The sequence below is a fragment of the Prunus dulcis genome, chromosome 6, assembly GCF_902201215.1.
Source record: "Prunus dulcis chromosome 6, ALMONDv2, whole genome shotgun sequence".
Lineage (NCBI taxonomy): Eukaryota > Viridiplantae > Streptophyta > Magnoliopsida > Rosales > Rosaceae > Prunus > Prunus dulcis.
In genome coordinates this window covers 24045574-24070049 of record NC_047655.1, presented here as the reverse complement: position 1 = coordinate 24070049, position 24476 = coordinate 24045574, and the positions used below count along the sequence as shown (strand labels likewise).

At 38.4% G+C, this 24476-nt stretch overlaps 3 protein-coding genes, 2 long non-coding RNA genes and 1 pseudogene across 6 annotated transcripts; 1 reads left to right on the top strand and 5 right to left on the bottom strand.

Moving 5' to 3' along the window:
• Positions 1-223: 223 nt before the first annotated feature.
• LOC117632763 lies at positions 224-1381 on the bottom strand. Its single transcript, XR_004586515.1, has 2 exons — positions 1132-1381; positions 224-416 (listed from the first exon to the last, which is right to left on the bottom strand). It is a non-coding gene; the product is annotated as an uncharacterized LOC117632763 (long non-coding RNA).
• Positions 1382-8651: 7270 nt separating this feature from the next.
• Positions 8652-10841, bottom strand: LOC117631007 (L-type lectin-domain containing receptor kinase IV.1-like). The gene has a single exon (XM_034363914.1). The coding sequence runs from the start codon at positions 10811-10813 to the stop codon at positions 8798-8800; it is 2016 nt and encodes a 671-aa protein (XP_034219805.1). The 5' UTR covers positions 10814-10841; the 3' UTR covers positions 8652-8797.
• A 56-nt stretch (positions 10842-10897) lies between these two features.
• Positions 10898-14066, bottom strand: LOC117631006 (L-type lectin-domain containing receptor kinase IV.1-like). Of its 2 annotated transcripts, XM_034363913.1 has the most exons (3): positions 14026-14066; positions 11344-13556; positions 10898-10999 (listed from the first exon to the last, which is right to left on the bottom strand). In XM_034363913.1, exon 2 carries the CDS (start codon positions 13438-13440, stop codon positions 11419-11421), a length of 2022 nt encoding a protein of 673 aa, XP_034219804.1. In that variant the 5' UTR covers positions 13441-13556; positions 14026-14066; the 3' UTR covers positions 10898-10999; positions 11344-11418. The 2 variants fall into 2 exon arrangements, with proteins under 2 accessions (XP_034219804.1, XP_034219803.1); XM_034363912.1 differs by lacking the exon at positions 14026-14066 and having other exon boundaries at positions 11344-13723.
• Positions 14067-17662: 3596 nt separating this feature from the next.
• LOC117632791 lies at positions 17663-18616 on the bottom strand. The gene is made up of 2 exons (XR_004586520.1): positions 18448-18616; positions 17663-17886 (listed from the first exon to the last, which is right to left on the bottom strand). It is a non-coding gene; the product is annotated as an uncharacterized LOC117632791 (long non-coding RNA).
• A 373-nt stretch (positions 18617-18989) lies between these two features.
• On the top strand, positions 18990-20986 carry LOC117631334 (CASP-like protein 5B2). Its single transcript, XM_034364432.1, has 3 exons — positions 18990-19497; positions 20311-20443; positions 20639-20986. The coding sequence occupies exons 1-3, from the start codon at positions 19367-19369 to the stop codon at positions 20840-20842; spliced, it is 468 nt and encodes a 155-aa protein (XP_034220323.1). The 5' UTR covers positions 18990-19366; the 3' UTR covers positions 20843-20986.
• A 575-nt stretch (positions 20987-21561) lies between these two features.
• Positions 21562-23592, bottom strand: LOC117630514 (annotated as a pseudogene).
• Between the last annotated feature and the right edge of the window lie 884 nt (positions 23593-24476).

Here is a 24476-nt window from a genome sequence, read left to right as displayed (position 1 = left end):
AAACCTTAACATATCCTTCATTGCAAGTCTTTGCAGATGCGTTTAGTCAAACTACTAAAGCCGCGAAAGAAAAAGAAGCAGACATTATCACTAATTAACAAAAAAAAAAAAAAAAAAGAGAGAGGAAATTGGAATCATACAACCTGGACCGTCATTGTCACTAATTAACAAATCGTTCTTATGTAGAATTATGGACACTATCATGTGGCCGCTGCCAGCTGCCATAACATATTTTACAGGCTACTTGTTATGTTAAAATACTACACTTGTTTGTATATACATCGAGATGTTTATAGTAGGAAGTAGGCATCAAAATAGCAAAATTTGGATAGTTTTGTACAGCATGCTATTTAATTGGGCGAGCTTTGTTTTGCACTTTCTTCATGATTTTTTTCTCTTTGATGGAGGTCTTGACCCTGTTATAAAAAAAAGTGAGAAAATAGTAAATGTTAATATTGATGAATGGGGGAAATTGAGTTAGGACAATAATCATAAACATTTAATTATGTATAAACAGGATTAATATAATTTATTGATTTAATAAGAAAGTTATAAATAGTTTTTCAATGTAGGAAATACAAAGTTACAAAATTAAGAGAACTAATGAGCAAGTTGTAGATGGTTTTCTAATTGAAGTAATACAAAGTAAACATAATTTTAATTTTGTGTTTATCTAAAGGAAAAGTTGAAGAGAGGCAAAATAATTATGGTTGAATATATTGAAGAAAAATTGGAAAAAAGGATGTAAATATAATGTTTAGGTTTTTAATTCTCTTATGTATTAGGAATATATGACTTTTTTGCTGTTATTTAGAGCAAAAATTATTTAAGGGCTTGACATTTATGTTAAAAAACGGGCAGAACCTACCCTGAAAAATGGACATTTTTCCAAAAAATTTACCTGTAAATATGACAATTTAATAGTATTTCCAAACATTCAGCATGCAAAAATTTGATTTATTGTTAATCTAATAGTGGTTAAATGGTTTTTTGACCTATATAATAAGTAGAGAGAATCTTATAATATATTAAAACAAAGCATCAATCAGAACATGACAGACGGTATGAATAATTGAATATTATGGATGTAATATGTATTTAAATGAGATGAGTGAATTAGAGAATACAAACTCTATTTTTGGGGTAGAAGTGCTGGTTGGCAAATTCTCCATGCTTGATTTTTTCTTTAAGCCAGTGATTGGTAAATCAGAATCTGATACAATTTCCTCCATGCTTTTTGTTGTGACCATTTTTTCAGATTCGGTTTCGGTTTGAACATGACTTAAAGAAATGCTAAATGAAAAAGAAAGAAATATATTGGTAAATGTTAGAATATGTGTAAATATTGATATAAAGGAGTTAATTATTATATCAATTCTAACCTTTTTGCTTTTTTTGATGGACGAAAGGTGAATAGAGCTCTTTTGACAGCGTCTCTGTATCTTTTTTTTGAAATTGGGGTAACTTCTGTTATAGAAGCATCAGCTGAGCTTGTGGAAGATGCACTTGGAATTTGCTTTGAGAGAAGTGGGGTAATGGGTGGAACCATTTGGGCGCCAATGTTTTCTGTATCATGTGCAGCCAAACTTTTGTCAGATGATTGCGGTGTTGGTTCAATAAGTGGCATTGTGTCATCGAAGATTGCTTGAATGAGTAGATCATTTCTGTTGAAATCACTTCTCATGCTTCCAAATCGAAGTTGGAAAATTTTAACTTGTCCTCTTGTTTGCAGAATCACATCTGGTAATTGTTGTTGGTCTGTAAAACCTCTTTGAACAACCAATTCATTGCAAGAAATTTTAAACAGTTGTTCTGCTGCTCTTCCAATTATGATAGCATTAGTTTCATCAGTTGAATCTTCAAGCACCAAGCTCACTTTGAACCTGTATGTAAAATATATGTAATGTTTTAATAATTTATAATGATTGTGTTTAAATTATGGGAAAATAAAATGAAACAAATTGTTGAGATTTGTATTACCAAGGGAGAGGAATTTGATTATTGTGTTTTGGGCACAACAGTTCATCACGGTGGGCAGCAGTTCGAAGTTGTTTAAAGCAAGATGGACATGCTTTATACCACCAACCATTACGGGTGTCAAAACGCGTAATAGCTGCTCTGCATAAAATGGGAGTGTCCTAAAACATATTTAAAAAATATATATTAATATAGCAAAAAAAAATATAAAATATATAGTGATAAGAGAATAATAAAGTGGAAATGAGTTTAAATAAATTGTGAAATTGCATGTTAAAACATGAATAATAAAGTGATTAAAGAAAGAAGTTAGTGTATTTACCTTATGTGTCTCTGGATCAAGAACGTTTAACTCTTGGACAGATAGCTTTTTAGCAGCTTCTAAATGTTGAGGTGTCATTAGTTGAGCGGTGGAAGAAGGCATCATTTTAACGGCATGTGTGGAGTCATTAAAGCTGTGGGTATTGTCATTTTTATATAATAAAAAAGAGGTGTTAATTTAGGTAAATGGGGAAACAAAGATATATGTTAGAATAAAAGCGATAACAATTCATACATCGTTTTGTAGGCCGCCAATTCTTGTATATCTGGATTGATAAAAATTAATGTGGAGACACTACTGTTTAGAACAATTTTCCCTACATATTGATAAATAATGAATTAGATTTGTTTTTATTTGAAATGAAGTATAAAAAAGTGGGGAAAGTGAAAATAAACTGGATACCTTGAAATTGTTTAACTTTCAGGCTTGTAAAAGCTGCGAATATTGGTGATGTCAATTGTTGTAAAGCTTGGGAATCAAAAGTTTTTGCAGTATTTCCCCACAGGGTTATTCTAACATTTTCTTTCCTGAATAATTAGATGTAGGGGAAAAAATATTTAGAAAGAGATATAATAGTTTAGAATTTGAATTATAAATATTTTTTGAATATTTGTACCTGATATTTTCGATGCAGACTTCACATTTATCCTCAAGCCTTTCATTGCCCACCATTTTTTGTTCCAATGGTTGTATTGCAGTAATGTGTCCAAAAACATCTTGCAATATGATAAAGAAAATATTATGAGGGTATTAAAATGTGAAATTTTTTTGGAGAAATACTTATTGTATATATATGCATAGTTTTTAATAATATATAAAGTATTACCTGTTAGGATGTCAATTTTGTCAATCCGAGTGGACAATTGAGTATAATCAACCAAATAAAATCGATGTCGTGGAATGTGTGGCTGAATGGTTGGCAGTTCTTTGAAAGTTGTTCTTGCATTAAAGAACAATTGTGCAACGTGTGGTACAATTTTGTGAGATGGTTTGTTGCGACCAGTGTGGAAATGTGTTATTTCATAAATGGAACCAGCTTTTATTTTTGGAGCTACAAAATCATAGTCGATCTCTTTGACGCTAGCTTGTATTGCATCTGTCTACATAATTGAAAAAAGAGGAAGAGGAAAATTAATAAGGGGAAATTATATTTAAAAGGAAGGAAATACAAATATATGATAATACATTCATTTTAAAAAAAAATTAAAATAAAAAAGTAAGTAGATTATATATAATGAATGTAGATCTAACAAAGCCTATAGATAACATAGTTTACTGCAATATTCTTAATTATTTAGATCCTCTATAAAAGTATTTGGACTAAATTTATACTTACTTTATATGGTTATGGCCTCCTAGGAAAATGGGTGCAATATTAATAATAGGAAGAACACACACTGACACGCTAATATCTACTAAAAATTAAGGGAGCTCAATAGAAACAGATATTAAACAAAGGGTGTCTTTAAGTGGTGTTATTATAATTAAATTGAAATAACACGGAAAAGAGATTTTCTTACCTTTTGGTCAACCAAGATACACTGAAGGCCGCCAAATTGATCAGTAGATCCAATAAGTTTTGGTCGCCACATTCTGCAAATACGCACTTTGAGTTTCTTGTTAAATTGGAACGGTTGTAAATCACGGATATAAGTGAAACTCAATGTGTTTTAAATCTGTAAATAAAATATATTTTTTGTTAGTATAAAAATGCACGTATATATTTATTAAAAGGCATGAGGAAAAATATAAAAATATTTAATTATGGAAAAATATACAATGCTGAGATAGACCCAACAAAACAAAAGTACAATGTTGTCGTACTCATCACCTCTTGACCCATCTCTCCAGCTCACTCTATGTTGTGTGCACAAAAACAAAACTCAAAAGTCTCTTACACGCCTCTCTCTCTCTCTCTCTCACAGAGGCACACATAAACAGAGAGACCCATGCACTTCACTTCTCTCTATAAAATCTCTTTCTTTCTAATTGGGTTTGTTGAGCTGAGGCATGGTTGCTGGCCAAATCTGGAATAGCTATTTCATGGTTGTCTACCATTTGAAGGAAATCTTCTTCTTTGGGCAGAGCCCTTCCCGTCCACCAGCTGTACCAGTCTCTAGCTCAACACACGGTGCTTTGTTTAAGGAGGTTAGTCGGTAAAACCCATTTGATCAGTGACAGTGGAAGAGGCTTCAAATTAGAGGTGTGTGCTTGATGGATTTCGTTTTCAGAAATAAATTCTCTGCTCTTGTTTTTGTGAAAAAACTTGGTTTTTATGCTTTGACTGATCTGTTTATGTCACCAATGTTAGCTGTAAGTTTGGTTTGTGTCACCAATTTAATGGGCTTTGCATCATCTCTCACAAACTACACTCTGTTTTTCTCAGACCAGTGGTGATATATTGCTTTGGTGGGAGAACAGAGAAGTCAGAAAAATTAATTGACAATTGAGTAGAAAAATTAATTAACAATTGAGTAAAAAAATTAAGAATAACAACGCTGGAAATACCTCAGCAAATCTGTAAGATTTAATCCCCTTCCTGATAGAACCCAAGGGAGCTGGAAAGTGAGCACTTTGGAAGAGCAGAGGAAGATGAGAAGAATGGAAACGAAGAAGGCAAGCAATTTGGTGGGAAAAAAGGTGGTTCTGTAAAACAGTGGAACCCTCCAGATTTAAACAGTGAAGAACCAACAGCTCTCCCATTTTACCCCTGTAGCTCTCCAACCAGCTAGTTGAAATCCAACCAGACACCTCTCAACCCTAAACAACAGCTAGTTACATCCCAAGGAAAGAGAGGGCAAAACGGGAAAAATACAGAACAATCAGTCAAGGGCAAAATGGCAATTTTACTGTTCAAAAGGAAAGGAAAAGCTGGCTGTACAGTTTTAAATAGAGGCATTTTCGTAATTTTACTGTGCTTAGCTACAGTGTTTAGTTGCATTGGGCTTTAGTATATATAGAATTTCTGACCTTTGACATTTCTGTGAGCCACAACTGATCCCATTTTTCATGAAGAATGGAAATTATATACCTACAATATAGAACTTCTTTCTTTAAAAAGATAACCTTCAAGGTATATAGGTATGATGAAAATTTCTTCAATATAGAAAAGACAGACGTTAAGAAACCGAGAGAGCCAAGAAGACCAGAGAAATCCTGTGAAAGGGCGGATGATCTACCACATGAATATTTATCTAAATTCTTCTTTTCTTATAAAATGATAAGCCATTCACAGATGAAGGTAAATAGGATATTACAGCGGTTTTCTAGGCTAATGGTACTTTATTAATAGGGAAATTTGCATAAATACCATATGAACTTACAGGCATGTGGTCATTACCACATGAACCTTGAAGGAGTCAAAATCAAGGGAAACAAAAGGCATTTCCAACAAAGGTGTTCATTCTTAAGAAATCAAGAAAAGGTCATCAATGGTAAAGATCTATTCCCTTTTTCCTTTTCTATTGGTGTTCAAAGAGACTAGGCTAAGATACTTGGTTTAAAATGAAAAAGGTTTAACTCAACTAGTATAAACAAAATGAATCTGCCATTTAGAATGTTTTTGTTGTATAGGTTGTGGCTAAAGTTCATTTCTCAAGCATTAGATGCATGTTTCCTTCATTTTCTCCCCTTGTTTCCTTTTATATACATCCATTATGACACCCGTTTATGATTTTTCCGCTTTCCTCAAGCTCCACACCCGTAATTTCTGGCTTTACGCCTCCATGATTTCCGCTCTGTGTTTTTCGCTTTCCATGTTTTCTGGCTTTCCACCTCGAGGTAAACACCCATGTTTTTTGGCTTTCCACCTCGACCCACTTAATTGGAAAAAAGAAAGAAAGAAAGGAAAGAAAAAAGAAAGAAAGAGAGGAGAGAAGATAGAAGGAAAAGAACGAGAAAAAAAAAAAAAAAGACATGTGAAATTCTACTTCTTTAAAAAACAGCTTGTAGAAACATTATAAATATCACATAGTGTAGCATATAATCACAAAGTTGTATGTAGCATGGTGGATAAGGTGTTGGAGAGGAATGAAAGTGGCAGGGGTTGAAAACTCCTTATGTGTGTGCAGAGAGCATTGAAGAAGACAAAGACCAGCAGTAAAATCAAAGAAAGATATTGGACTTAAGAGGGGAGAAGAACACGGGTTGAGCAGAGATGGAGCATGAGAGGCCGATACGAAGGGGGTAATACAAAGATACAAAGTCGGCAACACAGTGATGGGGCTTGAGTGACTGATACCAAGTCGGCAACACAGAGTAAGAAACAAGGGTTGTGCAAAGGGAATAGTGGCATGTAGCATGGCAGAGAAGGCTCGGCGAGCGTTGACGAGGCTCATGGAGGAAAGAGAGATGGCTAGGTGAACAACGACGGGCAACATCAACAAACAAAGGGAAAATATGGAAACCACGATAGAGAAACCATCATAAAAACATGAGAAAGAGAAACCACGATCGCATACTAGGATAAGGCTCAATGAGCATTGACGAGGCTCGTGAAGGGAAGAGAGACGGCTCAGCGAGAGAGACGGTGCGACGGAGACAAAGAAGTGGAGAGAGATTTCAAGAGAAAGAGAGAAATCAATGATAAAGAGGTGTGGTCTCTGAGAGAAAACAAAGATATGGCCATCATGTCAAGAGACGGACATGGATGAGGAGTGGGACTAGGTATCTAAAGAGTGGAAAAGGCACTGGGCCGTGAAGGAGAGGTTGGATCGTGGTCTTTCAAATACCCAATGGCTTGTTTGCTGCCCAGACACTTGTGTTCATCAAGAGCCATGTGTAGGTTCTGACCATTGTCCTCTATTTTAGCTAAAACTAGAAAAGGTGCCCGCGCGATGCTGCGGGTTTTTAAACTGTGTGAAATGTGTACAAAGTCATTAAAATATATAGAAAAGATGGAGAAACGATGAGAACCATGAAGAAATTTCTGAGTGAACTGAAAATTGAGATTAGTACATAAACAATTAATTTTATAATCTGATAGTTCATTTTAAACCAAATCAAAATGGGGGCAAGCAATGCCACCCAAACCCAACCTCAATTAATTCACAAACCCAGAAACCAACCCAACCCAAATTACATAGGCAGATAGATAAAGAAGCAGGATGAAGCAAAATGATAATAATTGGTCAAACAGAACCCAACATGCACAAAAGCTTCAAATGTCCAAAGCTCCAAAAACAAAACCAAAACAAAACATAATAATAATAACCCGAATTGGGCAAACCAAGTTCTACTCAGTAGTGGGTGGCTCTTGTGAGGAAGAAGATGAAGCTTCATCTGCAGAAGAGACCAATGTCCAGTCGGCAGGGAGAGGAGGCAGAGGAGTGTACACAGTGGGCTTGCGTTTCACGTCCCATGGCTGCGTTTTGCGAGGCCGAGTCTTCTTGTGATGCGCAGTGGCCTTCTTCTGTGGCCTCGACGAACACTCAATCATCAACCCAGTACCTACACCAACTGAGCCGCGCCATGGGGATGTCTTTGGGACCCCAAACGACGCCGTCGCAGATGGGTTCTTCACGGCCACACCCAGAGCCACCAATTGAGGCCCCAACACAGCTTCGGTTCTCACAGTGAGAAAAAGACGATGGAATTGGGTTTTCTGAGCGAACAAACGTTCGCAGCGGAGGAGAGAGAGAGAGAGAGAGAGAGAGAAACCATTGTTGGTGAAACTAGCATCTTCAGGTGCTGTTATTGCTAGGCTTACTTGGAGCAGGATGGGCAACATTACTGTGACAAGCTTGAAAAACATGGCAATTATTTCTAATTCTCTGCCAACTTATCTGTGATCTTTACATTCACATACTTATTAGGGTAAGTAAGTCTTTCTTGTAAAAGTGTACAACTCTCCGGAACCAAGCCATAGAATAGTAATTCAATCATCACAAAGTTAGAATATGAGTCAAGTTGGTATAATTGTAATGTATTCAAAGACCATTAATGGATTCATTTTGTTAATTAATGAAATATCTGAGATCAGTGGTTCTAGAACTTTCTCTCTCAGTTGTTTCGATTCTCTCATTTTCTGTCTATCCAAACACTTGAAGTTGTGACTTTCATCATTTCCAATACCCTATGCATCAAATCATCGAGTATACCCACAAAAAATAAAGCAAAACCCAATGAAGCTGAGCTGACCCTGCATTCTCACACTAATTAAATATGTTGTCTTTGTGTAGAACAAAGAGCGATCCAGACTGTCCAGTGCCTGCTACCTTACGCAACAAGTTCGGAATTTCAATGCAGATTGCATATTAAATTCATGAAATTTCTAAAACAAGCAAGTTTTTCCCTTTCTTTTTCATGATATTGTTGTGCACTCCAATATTTACTCCCTTGGCACGAGTTTGTGTGTATGGAATTAGTACTTTTTGCAGAATTTTATTCTCACCCAACTTACATACAGATTGTTACAGTACTGATTTTTATATAACAACTTACCAAACTAATAAGTACAGTCAACATTCTAGTGTGCTAGACAATCATAATTGCGTCAAATCAGCGACCACCCGAGAGGAATGTGGACTCTGCAGCATATGATGAATGTGAAAACCCCTTGCCCAGAGAAGACGAATATGACATTGCAAAATCATCAAAACCTTCATGGTGAGCAAAAGTCGAGCCATTTGAAGAGAGCCCAAGAAGAGAGAGCAAAGGAAAAGCAATGTCACCTTCCAAATACTGCACAATCTGGCGCATGCTTGGCCTGGCTGTAGGCTCTGAATGAGAGCACAACAGCCCAAGCTTCAACACCAACTCCACCTCCTCGGCTACAAATTCAGAACTCAAGTTTTGATCTCTTGCCTCAAGAATGGCACCTCTGTTCCAAAAAGAAAACACCCAATCAACCAAAATCAAATCCTGGTCCGGACCTTGTGCCTCTATTGGCCTTCTTCCACTAGCTACTTCGAGCAAAAATGCCCCAAAAGCAAACACATCGGTGCTCGTTGTGGCCCGGCCCGATCTTATATGCTCTGGAGCTAGATACCCAAGTGTACCAACTATATGAGTAGTTTGAGGGTCTGTTCCATGGTCATATAATCTTGCAAGGCCAAAATCTCCTAGCCTTGCATTCAATTCACCATCGAGTAACACATTGCTGGCCTTCACATCTCTGTGAATCACAACTTGTTCCCATTCTTCATGAAGATAGAACAACCCTGAAGCCACACCTCTGATCACTCTAAACCTCTGGCTCCAATTGAGAGTGACCGTAGGGCGGTCATAGAGGTACTTGTCCAAGCTTCCATTAGGCATGTAGTCATAGACCAAGAGCAGCTCCCCTTTTCTTCTGCAATAGCCCAAGAGTGGGACTAAATTTCGATGGCGAAGCCTGCCAATACTCACAATTTCTGCAACAAATTCCTTCATCCCCTGTCGCGATTCGTGTGAGACTCTCTTCACAGCAATCTCAAATTTTGAGGAGGGTAATATGCCTCTATAGACTTTACCAAAACCCCCAGTCCCCAAAAGCTCCTTCTCCTTAAATCCATTTGTGGCAATATATAAGTCTTTGTATTTAAACCTTTGAGGCCCATACTCAAGCTCCCAATCTTCAACTAATTCTGCAAACTTCCTCTTCCTTCTTATGAAATAAATTAAACCTGAAACCACTAGCAAAACCAAACTCACAGACATCACAGGCACACCAACAGTCAAAAAATTAGATATTTTTTTACGTCCTATCCGGGGCAGCTTAGGAAGTTGTGAGAGAACAAGTTTTGGAGCCTGGCCATTCATCTCAAGGCTCCATCCTAGAACATAATGAGATGTGAAGACTGCGCCAGCAGTAGAGGAGAAGCCAACATACATGGTCGTATTAAGGACCGTGGAAAGGTCATACTTCAAAGACAAGAGTGGAATATGGGGTTTATCAACATTGATTGGACCCAAAGTGACATTGAGTTGCTTCTGGATACCATCATACTCCACCCAAACTTGCATTGGTTGACCACTGATGAGGGTCAAGTTTCGGAAACCGCCATTGTTTAGAGCATGATATCCCGCTGGAGTTGACTTCACTGAGCGCAAACCATTGATATCAATCCCAACATGGTTGTTGTTGATGTCGCCAAACTCGGGGTTCTGTACGGGGTCAAGCTCTACAGCAAAAATATGGTTGCTGGCGTTGCCGTTATTGGTTTCATTGAAAACGCCCAGGAACTGGTTTTGAAAACCTCCCGGGAGCCCTCTTGTCGGAGCAATGACAAAGGCAATTCCATGGCCACCGAAACGCGGTCCGAATCCGGATCTGATAGCGAACACAAAAGTGGTAGAGAAGGAGAAAGCGGTAGCATTGGATGAGTTCTTGAAGGTTACTGGGTTGGGGTAGAAGGCATGGCCGAGTGCAGTGTCATTTCCAGTGTCATTTGTAAGCTTCAGAAGGCCATTGGATGTGACTTGGGCTACGCCATCTAGGCTAAGATTAGCAGACAGGAAACCACTATAGGTGAAATTGAGATCTTCAGCTGCTGCTAGGCTTACTAGTATGACTATAACAAGCTTGAAAAACATGGCTATTAATTTCAATTCTCTACCAAAGACTCTGTGAAACTTTCAATACATAATTCAGTTTAAGTCTTAACGCAGATATAAATTCTTCCATACGACTAGTCCAAAATCTGCATTCAATTTCCCTCTAGAAATACATTACTGACCTTTGACAAGATAACCTCGAAGATAAGGGACCACAACTGAGATCTTGATTCTCAGCCAATGCCTTTCTGAACATATCCTTCAGAGAAAAATCTAAGTCAATGTAGCGGGACTCATCCAGTAATTACTAATCCAAGCTTCGGCCCGCATTCCAAACCCAACCGACTGCCACCTCTTAAAATTGCTCCTTTTTCCCGTTCTAATTTTTTACTATTTATTAAGATTAAAATTTCCCAATCTGTTTTCTTATATAAAAAATAGTATATTATCAACAACAACAAAAAGATATAAAAAATAGTATAATACAAAACATCTATTTTATAATAAAACTATCTAAATAATTATAATAGACATTTCAGCAACAAGGTAATATTTTTCTTGATGGCAGCATTGATTTAATGTTACAAACTAATGTTCTATGCCTCGTGCATGGCAGCTTGGGTGAGAATCTTAATTGATTGGCCTCAGCGACCACCTGAGAGAAGTGTCGACTCTGGAACATATGATATCTCCTTGCCCATGGAAGACGGATATGACATTGCCGAATCATCAAAACCTTCGCGGTGTGCGAAATTCAAGCCACCAGAAGAAAGACCAAGAGATGACAACTCCGGCAGTGGAATGTCATCCTCTAAATAATGCACTACTTGACGCATGCTTGGCCTAGCAGAAGGCTCTGAATGAGAGCACAACAGCCCAAGCTTCAACACCAATTCCACCTCCTCAGCTACGAATTCTGAACCCAAGTTTAGATCTATTGCCTCAAGAATATTACTTCTCTTCCAACAAGAAAACACCAAATCAACCAGAACCACATTCAGATATTGACCTTGTGTCTGTATTGGCCTTCTTCCACAGGCAACTTCAAGCAAAAATGCCCCAAAAGAAAACACATCGGCGTGCGTTGTGGCCCTGCCTAATCTTGCATTCTCCGGAGCTAGATACCCAAATGTTCCAACTATACGAGTAGTCTTAGGGTCCTTTCCGTGGTCATATAATCTTGCAAGGCCAAAATCTCCTAGTCTTGCATTAAATTCTGAATCTAGTAATATGTTACTGGCCTTCACATCTCTGTGAACCACAACTTGTTCCCATTCTTCATGAAGATAGAACAACCCTGAAGCCACACCTTTGATCACTCTGAACCTCTGCCTCCAATTGAGAGTGACCACTGGTTGGTCGTATAGGTATTTGTCCAGGCTTCCATTAGGCATGTAGTCATAGACCAAGAGCAGCTCCCCTTTTCTTCTGCAATATCCCAACAGTGGTGCTAAATTTCGGTGACGAAGTCTGCCAATGCTAATAATTTCTGCAACAAACTCCTTCATCCCCTGTCTTGATTCATGTGAGACCCTCTTCACTGCAATCTCAGTTTTGGAGGAAGGTAATATGCCTTTATAGACCTTACCAAATCCTCCACTTCCCAAAAGCTCCTTCTCCCTAAACCCTTTTGTTGCCATATATAACTCTTTGTATTTAAACCTTTGAGGCCCATACTCAAGCTCCCAATCTTCAAGCAGCTCTGCAAACTTCTTCTTCCTTCTTATGGCATAAATTAAACTTGAAATTGCTAGCAAAACCAAACTCACAGACATCACAGGCACACCAAGGGTCAAAAAATTAGATATTTTTTTACGTCCTATCCGGGGCAGCTTAGGAAGTTGTGAGAGAACAAGTTCTGGAGCCTGGCCATTCATCTCAAAGCTCCATCCTAGAACATAATGAGATGTGACGAGTGAGCCAGGAGTAGAGGAGAAGCCAACATACATGGTCGTGTTAAGGACCGTGGAAAGGTCATACTTCAAAGACAAGAGTGGAATATGGGGTTTATCAACATTGATTGGACCCAAAGTGACATTGATTTGCTTCTGGATACCATCATACTCCACCCATACTTGCATTGGTTGACCACTGATGAGGGTCAAGTTTCGGAAACCGCCATTGTTTAGAGAATGATATCCCGCTGGAGTTGACTTCACTGAGCGCAAACCATTGATATCAATCCCAACATGGTTGTTGTTGATGTCGCCAAACTCGGGGTGCTGTACGGAGTCAAGCTCTACAGCAAAAATATGGTTGTTGGCGTTGCCGTTGTTGGTGTCATTGAAAACGCCCAGGTACTGGTTTGTAAAACCTCCGGGGAGCCCTCTTGTCGGAGCAATGACAAAGGCAATTCCATGGCCACCCAAACGCGGTCCCAATCTGGATCTGATAGCGAACACAAAAGTGGTAGAGAAGGAGAAAGCGGTAGCATTGGATGAGTTCTTGAAGGTTACTGGGTTGGGGTAGAAGGCATGGCCGAGTCCAGTGTCATTTGTAAGCTTCAGAAGGCCATTGGATGTGACTTGGGCTACGCCATCTAGGCTAAGATTAGCAGACAGGAAACCATTGTAGGTGAAATTGAGATCTTCAGCTGCTGCTTGGCTTACTAGTATGACTATAACAAGCTTGAAAAACATGGCTATTAAGTCATGGACTATACCCATAAAAACAAAGCAGAGCAGCTGATCACCTTGCTAACTTGGGGTATGAGTTACCCTTGGGGCTTCATAACTTCGAGTCTGCTCCTGTCTCCTTCTCAAGCTTGTTGCTGGATGATGATCTAGGAAGAGCCCAAAGTAGGGCTGTGCCTTGTTAGTTTTTTTTCTTTTCTGACTTCGGCCTGCCTTGTAATCAAAAAAAAAAGACAAGAATCTTTGAACAAATACAAATAAGAGATACATGTGACTTAGACCAGAAACATGGCCTGGCCTCTGAGTTTTGTAGGGCGAAATTGCATTTAATACTATTGTAACTGGCAGCCAGCTCCGAGGAAAAAAAAGAAATACTATTGTACAACTCCCTAATAATTTGCCAAAAAAATAGACTCAATTAATTGACTTATGAGATATTCTTCTCGTTTAAATGGCGTCTTGTGATTGGAAGCCGGATTATTTACTCCTATAGTGGATATTGTCACAAATTAACAAGAAAAAAATATAGAGTAAATCAGAATCATGCCACTGGAAAATTCTTCCATACAACTAGTCCAAAATCTGCATTCAATTTCCCTCTAGAAATACATTACTGACCTTTGACAAGATAACCTCGAAGATAAGGGACCACAACTGAGATCCTGATTCTCAGCCAATGCCTTTCTGAACATATCCTTCATTGCGAGTCTTTGGATACACATCAAGTCAACAACTCCACCCACCAAAGAAAAATCTAAGTCAATGTAGCGGGACATTGTCAAACAACTTGACCGTCATTGTCACTATTTAGCTTTTATGTAGAAATTATGGACACTAAATGTTAGCTTGTGTGTGAAAGCAATAAATGTTGGAGGTGTGAAACCAGGAAATATTCACTTGACTTGTGAAGACTGCAGCTTGCAAGTTCCAGGCCTTGGAAACCAAATATGATTAGCTTGGTTAGCAAACCATCTACTTGTATAAATTTGTTGTTAGCAATACAAAGAAACTATGTTGAAAACCAGAAATACTATCTTCTCTCATTCTCATATTCTCCCATATTAGACGTTAAGAAAACTTGACTTCATATTTCACAGGGGGAATGCTATGCTAGACTTACCACATTTTTATACCATATTGTGTACCACCTCTCTGGTAAGTCTAGCTTTTCCATTTCACAAAGGAATAATGTTATTCTTACCACATTCTCATACAGGAATAATGTTATTCTTACCACATTCTCATACCACCTTATGTGGTACATGAAGTGGACAGTCACATCAATTAAAAAGTGTCAATAAATCATAAAAGAAAAGAAAATGTTAAATTAATTTTAATTGATGTGACTATCCACCTCATCTGCCACATAAGGTGGTATGAGAATGTGGTATACAAATGTGGTATGAGTAGTATTGTTCCTTCACAAAGACATTAAGAAAGCTTGACAATTGCAAACGCACACAGGTTACAGGAACAGAGAGAAACCTGTGGCCAGTCCAATGCTTATATATCTGAGAAAGGCTCAAGTTCCTCTGCCAATCACGTGCAAAACAATCCCACTATGCAAGAGTTGAAGTCTGCCATGCCAAACCTCTCTAATAGTGAGTATCAGCAGCTTCTTACCATGATGAATGATAAGAAAGAGCCACAATAAAACTCTGCAGGTTTGTCATGTTTCCTTTTACCTTTACACCACTGGCTGATTGATAGTGGAGCAAAAGATCATATTACATCTACCTCATATTCTTTTACATCCATAAATGCCAACCCTTCCATTCCACCAGTTGTATTGCCAGTGGAACCTAACACTTTTGCAGAGGCTGTTTCTAATCCACACTGGCTAGAGGCCATGCAATCTGAAACTTGTGGCTTTAGAATCCAATCGGACTTGGTCCCTCACTTATCTTCCTCCTGGGCATATTCTAAAATATCGATAATATCGGCGAAATATCTATGATATTATCGTTTTTTCAGAACGTATCCATACACATATCGTATAAATATCGATAATATCGGAAAATATCGATGTCGATTATTTCGCTCACACTTAAGCAATATTTTGTCAAAATATCGCTATAATATCGAAAATATCAATGTAATGGAAAAAATGAAAAAGAAAAGCACAAAAGGGATTCAAACCCTTGCCATTTCACTCCTCCAACGCCTTAACCACCATGTTGCTTATGTTTTTGTGATAATATGCTAAAATATATTTATTTATATTGTTTTGTTTTGAACATGTAGTTTTGCGGGTTTATCATTTGATGACTACTCTTCATAATACACTTACTCTACAGAGATGATAAACATAGTGAAAATTTTGAACCTCATAAGAACTCTGTGTAGTACTAAGTCACTCATGTATTTTACCATGCAATGTATAAAGTGTAAAATATATAGTAAATCATTATATATAAATGATTATGGTGTGTTTAATCTTCTTTCATTAATTACTACATATTTTCTACACTCACAGTGTTTGTCAGCTCGCTATATAATCAACTTAAATCAGTTAACCCATCATGCAATGCATTTCCTTCCAATTTTTTGTGATAAACTAATAGATAATTGACTGAATAAACATCCTCCAAAGTTTCAATAAAAATTTTCAAGTTTTTCTTACAATTTCCGTAGTTTTTATTCAATTTTTATCGATATCGATAATATCCCAATATTTCCATTGAAATTTCCGTGTTTTTGGACTACCGATATTTCCGATACCATCGATATTTTAGACTTTGCTCTAGGGAAGCAACCCATTTGCATTTATGACACCATTGAGAGCTATAAGGCTCGTCTCATGGCCAAAGGATACACTCAAACTGAAGGTCTTGACTACCATGACACCTTTTCTCCTACTGCCAAGATGGTTTCTGTTGGGTGTGTTCTTGCTCTTGTCGCTGCCCACAACTCGTCTTTGTATCAACTTGATGTCCACAATGCATTCCTTCATGGCGATTTATGAGGAAATCTATATGTCACCTCCTCCTTGTCTTCGATGACAAGGGGAGCATTTGGTATGTCGCCTTCACAAATCCTTGTATGGTTTAAAGCAAGCATCTCACCAATGGTTTTCTAAGTTCATTGAAGCCATACGAGCTATTGGTTTCACTCAGTCCAAAGCCGATTATTCGCTTTTTACTCGCAAAAATGACAAGTCATTCACCGCTCTTTTGATCTACGTTGATGACATCATGATTACAGGAAATAATTTGCCTGCCATTAATGCTCTCAAGCAATTTCTTAATACTCGTTTTAAGATCAAAGACCTTGGTGATCTTAAATATTTTTTAGGCATTGAGGTCTCACGTTCCAAGAAAGGTATTTCTATTTGTCAAAGAAAATATGCACCGGACATTATTAAAGATGGAGGAGCTTTGGGGGCATGTCCAGTAAGCTTTCCCCATGGAACAAAATTCCAAAATTTCTTCTGATACAGGTGAGATATTTCTTCTCACCATAACAAGACCTGATATTATGTATTCAGTACATATACTCAATAGATTCATGCATGAGCCTTGCAAGCCACACTTAGATGCCGCCATGAGAGTTTTGAGGTATCCGAAAAGTACCCCAGGACAAGGACTCTTCTTTCCTACTGGAAATGAGATGAAGTTAACGGAATATTGTGATTCAGATTGGGCGGGATGTACACGAAGGTCAACAAGTGGCTACTGCGTGTTTCTTGGAAATTCTTTGATCTCATGGAGAACAAAGAGACAAAAAAACTGTATCTCTTTCTTCAGTAGAGGCTGAATATCGTGCAATGATAGGTGCTTGCTGTGAAATTACTTGGTTGCGTTATCTATTGCAAGACCTGCAACTCCCAGACCCAGGACCAGCTACTTTACACTGTGACAACCAAGCTGCGCTGCACATATCTGCCAATTCAGTGTTCCATGACAGAACTAGACACATTGAAATGTACTGTCATTTTATCAGGGATAAAATTCTGGATGGAACAATGATTACAAGATATATTTCATCTCAACAAGAAGTAGCAGACGTGTTTACAAAGGCCTTGGGAAAAGAAGATTTTTCGGCTATGGTGTGCAAGTTGGGAGTTCACAATATTCACTCTCCAACTTGAGGGAGGGTGTTGAGAAATCAACTAAATCCCAATATATTAGGGATTGAGTGATTATCCAAATTATATGTAATTGATTATACATGGTTTGCTTTCCTTTATTAGTCTCTTGATTGTAGAAAATCTGTGTATAGATACCCTTGATACTGTAAAGAGAAAATCACCCGGTAATCAAATATTCTTCCTTTGATTACAATTTTACAAATCAGTACTACAAAGGCGTGGTACAGCCCCGCAAAAAACTTGAAGAACCGTTTCAGAAGTGCCCGTCAGCTTAATGATTGACGAATTCACTGGCCTGTATCAAGCTGATAATCCTTTCAAATTTGAAATAGTCAAAGTGAATCCAAGACCACCACTTCAACTCAAGGACAAGAATATACACCTTAAATCTGAAAAGGAGAAAACTTATTAAAATTTACTTCAACAAAAGTGTATCAGTATTAGCAGAACTATAAAATTTATAATAAAAAAAATTAGAAGGAAATGGAAGTTGGATTGTGCATTGCCAAAATAGCAATCACTGCAAAAGTAAAAAAGCAATCCCTTTTCTTTATATTTCTAATGAACCAGATTGCTCTAATTCTTCAATCTCTCTGAATTAAGCATGCAAAATAAAATAAGAAATCTATAATTCACATCAACATAGAAGTTAAACATATCAAAAATATATCAAAGGAGAAACAAAAGTTCAACCAAGCAAACTCATGACCATTCAAGAATGTACAAGATTTTCAATCAAAGCTACTAGATACAGAGTAAAACCCCAATAGGAAGCAATAAATATATAAAATAACTTATGCAAGCAGGTACAGAAAGAAAGCGCTCATAAAAAGTAAACGAAATACAATAACAATTAAAGTTTTCAGGCAACACAAGGCAGTAAACGAAAACCCAGACAATGATTTTCAAAATCACAACAAAATTTAAAGCAAACCAAATGAATTGCTTACCAAATTGTAGCTATTTCCCTGGTTATCCACAGAAAAACAAAGACTTTAAGCAATTGGGTATGTGGTATTTTCGCTATGAAAATGAATGGCAGTTTTGATAATCATTTCAGTTTTTTAGTTTTAGTGCAGAGAGAGCAAGAAAAATTCATATTGCAGTTGCTGATTTTTTCTTGCCTATATACCTCGGAGTCCATATATACACCTCACAATAGAATTCCGCTATTAAGCTGACGTTTGGGCAATTTTATGTGCAGCAACGTGCGAGCTTAAAAGTGGGTGGGTCTGTTTGGGCTTTGCCACCCCGAAAAAAAATTGGGTGGGTCGCTGCGCCGAACCAAGTGGCGGGTACTTTATAGCTTACAAATCCAGTGTTTCTGAGACCACTACTACCATTTCCCCTCCAGCAAATTCAAAACACCCAAGTGGACGAGCCCACCCAGACTCAGTAGTCTTGCATGCACAGGAACCTCACCTCGACTATACCAAGAGAAATATAGAAAAGGAAGTCCACGTCGGAAGTGTCAGTGAGCGAGCCTCCTCAATTAAACTACTTACTAAAATAGACAGCTCCAGTCCACCGGAATTAATACTTTCCCGTCGTTTTCAAAACCGAATTAATCAAGACATAATCAAACATTAGGGTTTCTTTAACGCAACGTCTTCTTGATTTGTGATTTGCTTCCAAAATTGGAATCAATCAATGCGTGATAGAGATTCGCTGCATCTTTCTGAATCTAATTGAATCCAATTAACATTATTTATTTGGTTCGAAATCGGAAAGTTGAGAAAAATATGGAGGAGATTGGGGGAGATTAAGGTGTGATGGGAGGAGGAGTGTGAATTCTAGGTTTTTGGATTTAAGGGCCCTTTTGTTTGGAGAAAGGGCCCTTCTGCAGTCTCTGCTCAGTCTGGTTCAGAAATGAAGGAGCTGATTGGGAGGCCTGGGTCGGTGAGTGGGTTATTGCTCAGGATAGGCCAATTTTCATGCGCTTCTATTGCCATTTCAGTCATGGTCACCACTGACGGCTTCGCTACCTTCACTGCTTTCTGGTATTTTGTTTTTCTGTTTTTCGTTATTTCAGTTACCTGCATTTTTAGTTTACCCAGAAATTATTTGGATATGATAAGGACGCCACATGTCTGATAATCATCTGTTGGTTTTTTCTTTTATCAAAAAAATGCTTGTAATTGGACTTTGATGGGTTTTGTTTTTGCCTGTGTAATATGTTTTGGTTTGATTCCAGTGATGAACTGTTTTTTATTGGTTTAAGCGGCTGTTTTGTTGGGTTTATTGCTTTGACATTGCATTGAAGACACAACTTTTTGATAGTTGAATGGGAGATCAGACCAAGCAATTTTGTTGACGTTATGTTTTCGTGTACGAAACCGTATAGATCAGTCGGGGAGGTTTCGTCGGATTTCTTTGTTTCGCCTTAGAAAGATATTATCGCATAATCCACTGCCTTGTTGGTACATACATAAATGCAGAAATTGTCCACACATAAGTATTGACAAATACATTGCTTGGAATTTTTCTAATTTTTCATATTCTTCCAAAATAATCCTACGTCTCCCCCTGTTTTTAGCATGTTGTTTTTTGTAGCTATTCTATTGTTTTTATGTATGGAATTATGTTAAATTGGTATGAATTTGTCACTTTTGTTAGTTCCTCATATTTGCTTCTTGAACCCTAATGTTATTGATTATAGTGAACTGCTATTTTTAGATTCTTTCCTGATGGTTCTAAGATAGGTCTAGGTCATGAATCACTTTCTTTTTCTTGCATATGTTTTAACTACTAGGGTTCACTGCTAGTTAATTATTCTGCACAAACTTTATGTTGATCTCTGTCCTATGGTTCAGCTATTTGATCGCATCAATGGGGCTTCAACTGCTATGGAGCTTGGGGCTTGCTTGTCTTGATATTTATGCTTTGTGGAAAAAGAGAGACCTTCAAAATCCAATCCTAGTGAGCCTATTTGTTGTAGGTGATTGGGTATTTCACTTGTCTCTTAAACTCTTTTCACATCTTACTTTTCTGAGCATCTTTTAGTTCTTGCTAGAATATGAATCAGAAATATGAATCAGATGCATGCACGTGCGTCTGCTAAGTTGTCGCTGATATTCTATTTGGGGCATGTTTGAGATTGTATACTGGCTGCTGAAATAAATAAAAATTTCAAATGTTCAGGTAACAGCTACTCTATCACTAGCTGCTGCAAGCTCTTGCGCTGGGCTTACAGTTCTGTTTTCAAGAGACCTACATTTCTGCAAGGGGGAATACCATCTCCCATGCATCAACTACAAGTTTGCAGTTGCGTTCGCTTTTGTCACTTGGGGCCTTGCTGCCATATCTTCTCACGTGATGTTTTGGATCTTATTGGCATCGGTTTAGAGACTCATGTTTTTTTGCCCTACCATTGACACACATGTACGTTACAGCATTCATTTATTTCAACTTGTAAATGAGAAAGTTTCTGTAACACATGCCGTATTTTTTTTTTTGGGGCAATTCAGCATCCTCCTATTTTTGTTTCAATGTGTCTGCTCATGCATCATATCTTGATCCACCTAATGTACGAAGATGTGCTGAAGAAGTTCTACAGATTCAATGTGACTTCTCGTTTGCTAGACGTCCAGAATTTAGGCCTGGAATTTAAATACTTGGAACTGCATGCAGATTAGTTAATGTTCATAGATTTATTGGACCTGCGGGGATGTACATCCTCCTGCAATGCACAGCAGATGTGCGATTGGAGTAGGCGAACATCCTACCATGTTCAACGATCACGCAATCTGAGCTTTGCTTCCCTTTTCTGCTACACTTTGTTTGTTGGTTATGTGTTCATGTGTTTGTCAACTTGGTAGTGCTACTATATTTAGGCCCCCTGATTTGAAGAGACAGATGGAGGTTTGGCTTAGATTAGAAACCAACCTGAAACTAGAAGGTGTGTAGATAGATCGAGGCAAGGCAGGCAAATGACTTTTTACCATACAATGCCTGTAAGGCAGTTGAATCATAGAAAAGTTTCTACAGTTGATGAAAGAAAAAAAGACCATACTTTCTAAAATTAGGATTTAGACAAGTTGCCATGGCTGTGCTCGCAAAAACAACTAGGATGCAGGAACCTCACTTGTAACAATACCGATATACTCAATCTCATCAGCAACCTCCTTCATCGAAGGCCGGTTTGCCTCTGCTCATCCAAGCATGATGCTGCTAGAAATCCCAGTGCCTTCATTGTCCCCAAGTCTAACTTGCTAGCTCCCTCTTTAATAACTGGATCAACAACATCCATCAACCTCTTTTCCTTCATCACCCTCTTCATGTACACCACTAAATTCACATCTTCCTCTCCTCTGTTGAAATCAATAACTTTCATAGAAGTCAACAGCTCCAACAAAACAACTCCGAAGCTATAAACATCAATCTTATCAGTGAGTTGAAAGTTAATGTAATACTCAGGGTCTAGATAGCCGAGGGTCCCCTGAGCAGAGGTGAAGATGTGAGTATTTTTACTGGTGTCTGTGCTCTCAACCAGCCTTGAAAGCCCAAAGTCTGAAACTTTTGCCTCAAGCTTTTCGTCAAGCAAAATGTTGCTAGACTTCACGTCACGGTGGTAAATTGGAGGCACTGCAGAAGAGTGAAGATAGGCAAGACCTTCGGCGGTTCGGTGAGCGATTCAGAGCCTTTGGTGCCAGCTGATCGTAGCCCATTTGCCTTCATGATGGAGGTGAAGATGATCAAAAAGAGTGCCGTTTGGAACGTACTCGTATATCAGGACAGGCTGCTGGTCCAGCTCAACACAACAGCCAAGGAGCCTCACCAAGCTCCTATGGTTCACCTGGCAAAGAATTCGAACCTCATTTAGAATTTGATCAATGCCCTTGGTGTTGCCAGGCTTGGCACGCTTGATGGCTGTGATGATCCCGTCATCAAAAGTGCCCTTGAATACCTCACCAAAGCCACCAGAGCCAATGAGATTGTCCTTGGAAAAGTAGTTGGTTGCTCTTGCTATCTCCTTGGTGGTGAAGAAGATCCTGGCTTATTTGCCACTGCTTTTCGAAGATAATATCATCCGCTCCTCCTTCTTCATCAAACCCTTTCGTGCTTTTCTCTTCAAACGGTGACCTTTGGTGTACCATACAATCCCCATTATGCCAACAACTCCTCCCACAACCATTGCCATACCTGAAGAAGACTTTTAAATAAGCAAAACGATTTGCTATAAGCAGAGAAATTTGTACAAAGTAACATATTAGATATCTGACAAGAGAACGTTACCCTCTGTACATCGTACCATTGGGGAGAACAAATTACCTATGAGTTTAGTTCGTTTCTTTTGATTTTTGCAGCCTTTTCCTTACACTTGACCTCTACTCACAGTAATAAAGCTTAATCAAACCTCCATTCTATAGTTTCTCCTTTGTGAGCTAATTATGACAAAAATTCATCAAATTGACAAATTGGGTTTTGCTTACTTTGACAAAAACCATTGATGAAGTCCCATTTGAACCCACCATTGCAGAAGCACCTCCTTTGCCCCCCACACTACTCGGATCCACCAAACACTTCAAATTCAACAAGTCCTTGCAATCCGCATTGTCCCTGATGATGTAAGCAGTCTGGGACCCACCAGTCCTGAACGTACAACAAAGCGTTTCTCGCGTACACGCGACCGCATTGTCCCTGATGAAGCTGTGGCACAGGCTGTTCGACGAGCAGTTTATCGGCGCCTGTAAATTCAACATGGCGTCTGTACAGATCAAAAGCAAGACCGTGTTGCTGCCCGTGATGTTGAAGGGGAGGTTAGGGTCCAGCTGAATGCCTTGGCTGTGGAAATCGCTTGACAGGCAAGTGTTCGGGGCGAAGCTGGCGGGTCGGATTGTGATCCATTGGGTTTCCTGGTTGATGGATGTGATGGCGTAGGAGGAGTTGTTCAGAGCGTCCAGCCATAGTGTGCCTGCGGTGCACCGGATCCTGTACCACGTTTGGCCGCACCCGGGTCCGGTGCTTAGCGGATATGGCACTGGAGTTGTGCCGCAGTTCCCGCAACGCAGCGTGGCGGTTACGGACTGGGCACTGCATGATAGTAGTAGTAGTGTTACTGTATGGAGGATTGTTGTAAACATGAATTTGTCCATTGTATGGATATAATGGATGAAATATAGTGAGCCTTATAGCCATTGTGCTTGCAGCATTCTAACTTGTTGGGTCCAGTTAATGGAGGATCTTGCTCTTGCTGTATGATTTTGCGGGAACACGTGGTGTTACGAGTTCACATTCAAATGGTGTATTAACGGTACAATTTAAATGAATTTACAACATCAATTTGACAAGATACATAATATCACCATATCGAGTGATAACTTTTTTAATTGTTGATAATTGATAAAATTATTTGTATCGATCTACTAATTGCATTGCTTATCACATCATTTACAAAACCAAATAGGATTTACTCTAGAAGATCCCTTGAAAAATAGAATCACAAGTCATTTTTGTGTTTCCAAAGAACTTGTTGGCAAGCAGAATTGCTACTATATTATATGATTATATGCATGCTTGGAAGGGTCCAAAGCCGTTTGCAGCATGGTATAACTCATCTAGGTCATCCAAATCCGGGCATTGTTGCTTGGAACATTGTTCAGTTCATTGTTCGATCATGACTAGATTGATATTGGAAGTAAACAAAAATCTCATAGTTGATACGCATACCACTCGTTCTTTTGCACTTGAATGAGCATGTTCCCGTCCACTCAACATTTCAAGATCCTAAAACCATCCTGCTTTGTTTAGCATCCCATAACAAATATCAAATCCCAATTAACAATTCCAAGATATCTTCATTGGCTTCATTAGACACTTGTCCCTTCCTTATTGGCCTTTCTATCATATTGGAAAGTGAAATGATCTTATAATCCCTACCCTCGTACCATGGTTGAATACAACGGACAGTTCCCTATTTGAATCCTTTTTTTTTCATTTGTGTTTGACATCTTCTATCAATTTCACATTTTTATTAGCA

Bases quoted from the DNA above. Each gene is read 5' to 3' on its own strand.
- LOC117631007 (XM_034363914.1), bottom strand. From the start codon at position 10,813: ATGTTTTTCAAGCTTGTTATAGTCATACTAGTAAGCCTAGCAGCAGCT.
- LOC117631006 (XM_034363913.1), bottom strand. From the start codon at position 13,440: ATGGGTATAGTCCATGACTTAATAGCCATGTTTTTCAAGCTTGTTATA.
- LOC117631334 (XM_034364432.1), top strand. From the start codon at position 19,367: ATGAAGGAGCTGATTGGGAGGCCTGGGTCGGTGAGTGGGTTATTGCTC. The intron at 19,498-20,310 runs GTATTTTGTTTT...CCTATGGTTCAG, and splicing joins GCTACCTTCACTGCTTTCTG to CTATTTGATCGCATCAATGG. The intron at 20,444-20,638 runs GTATTTCACTTG...TCAAATGTTCAG, and splicing joins TATTTGTTGTAGGTGATTGG to GTAACAGCTACTCTATCACT.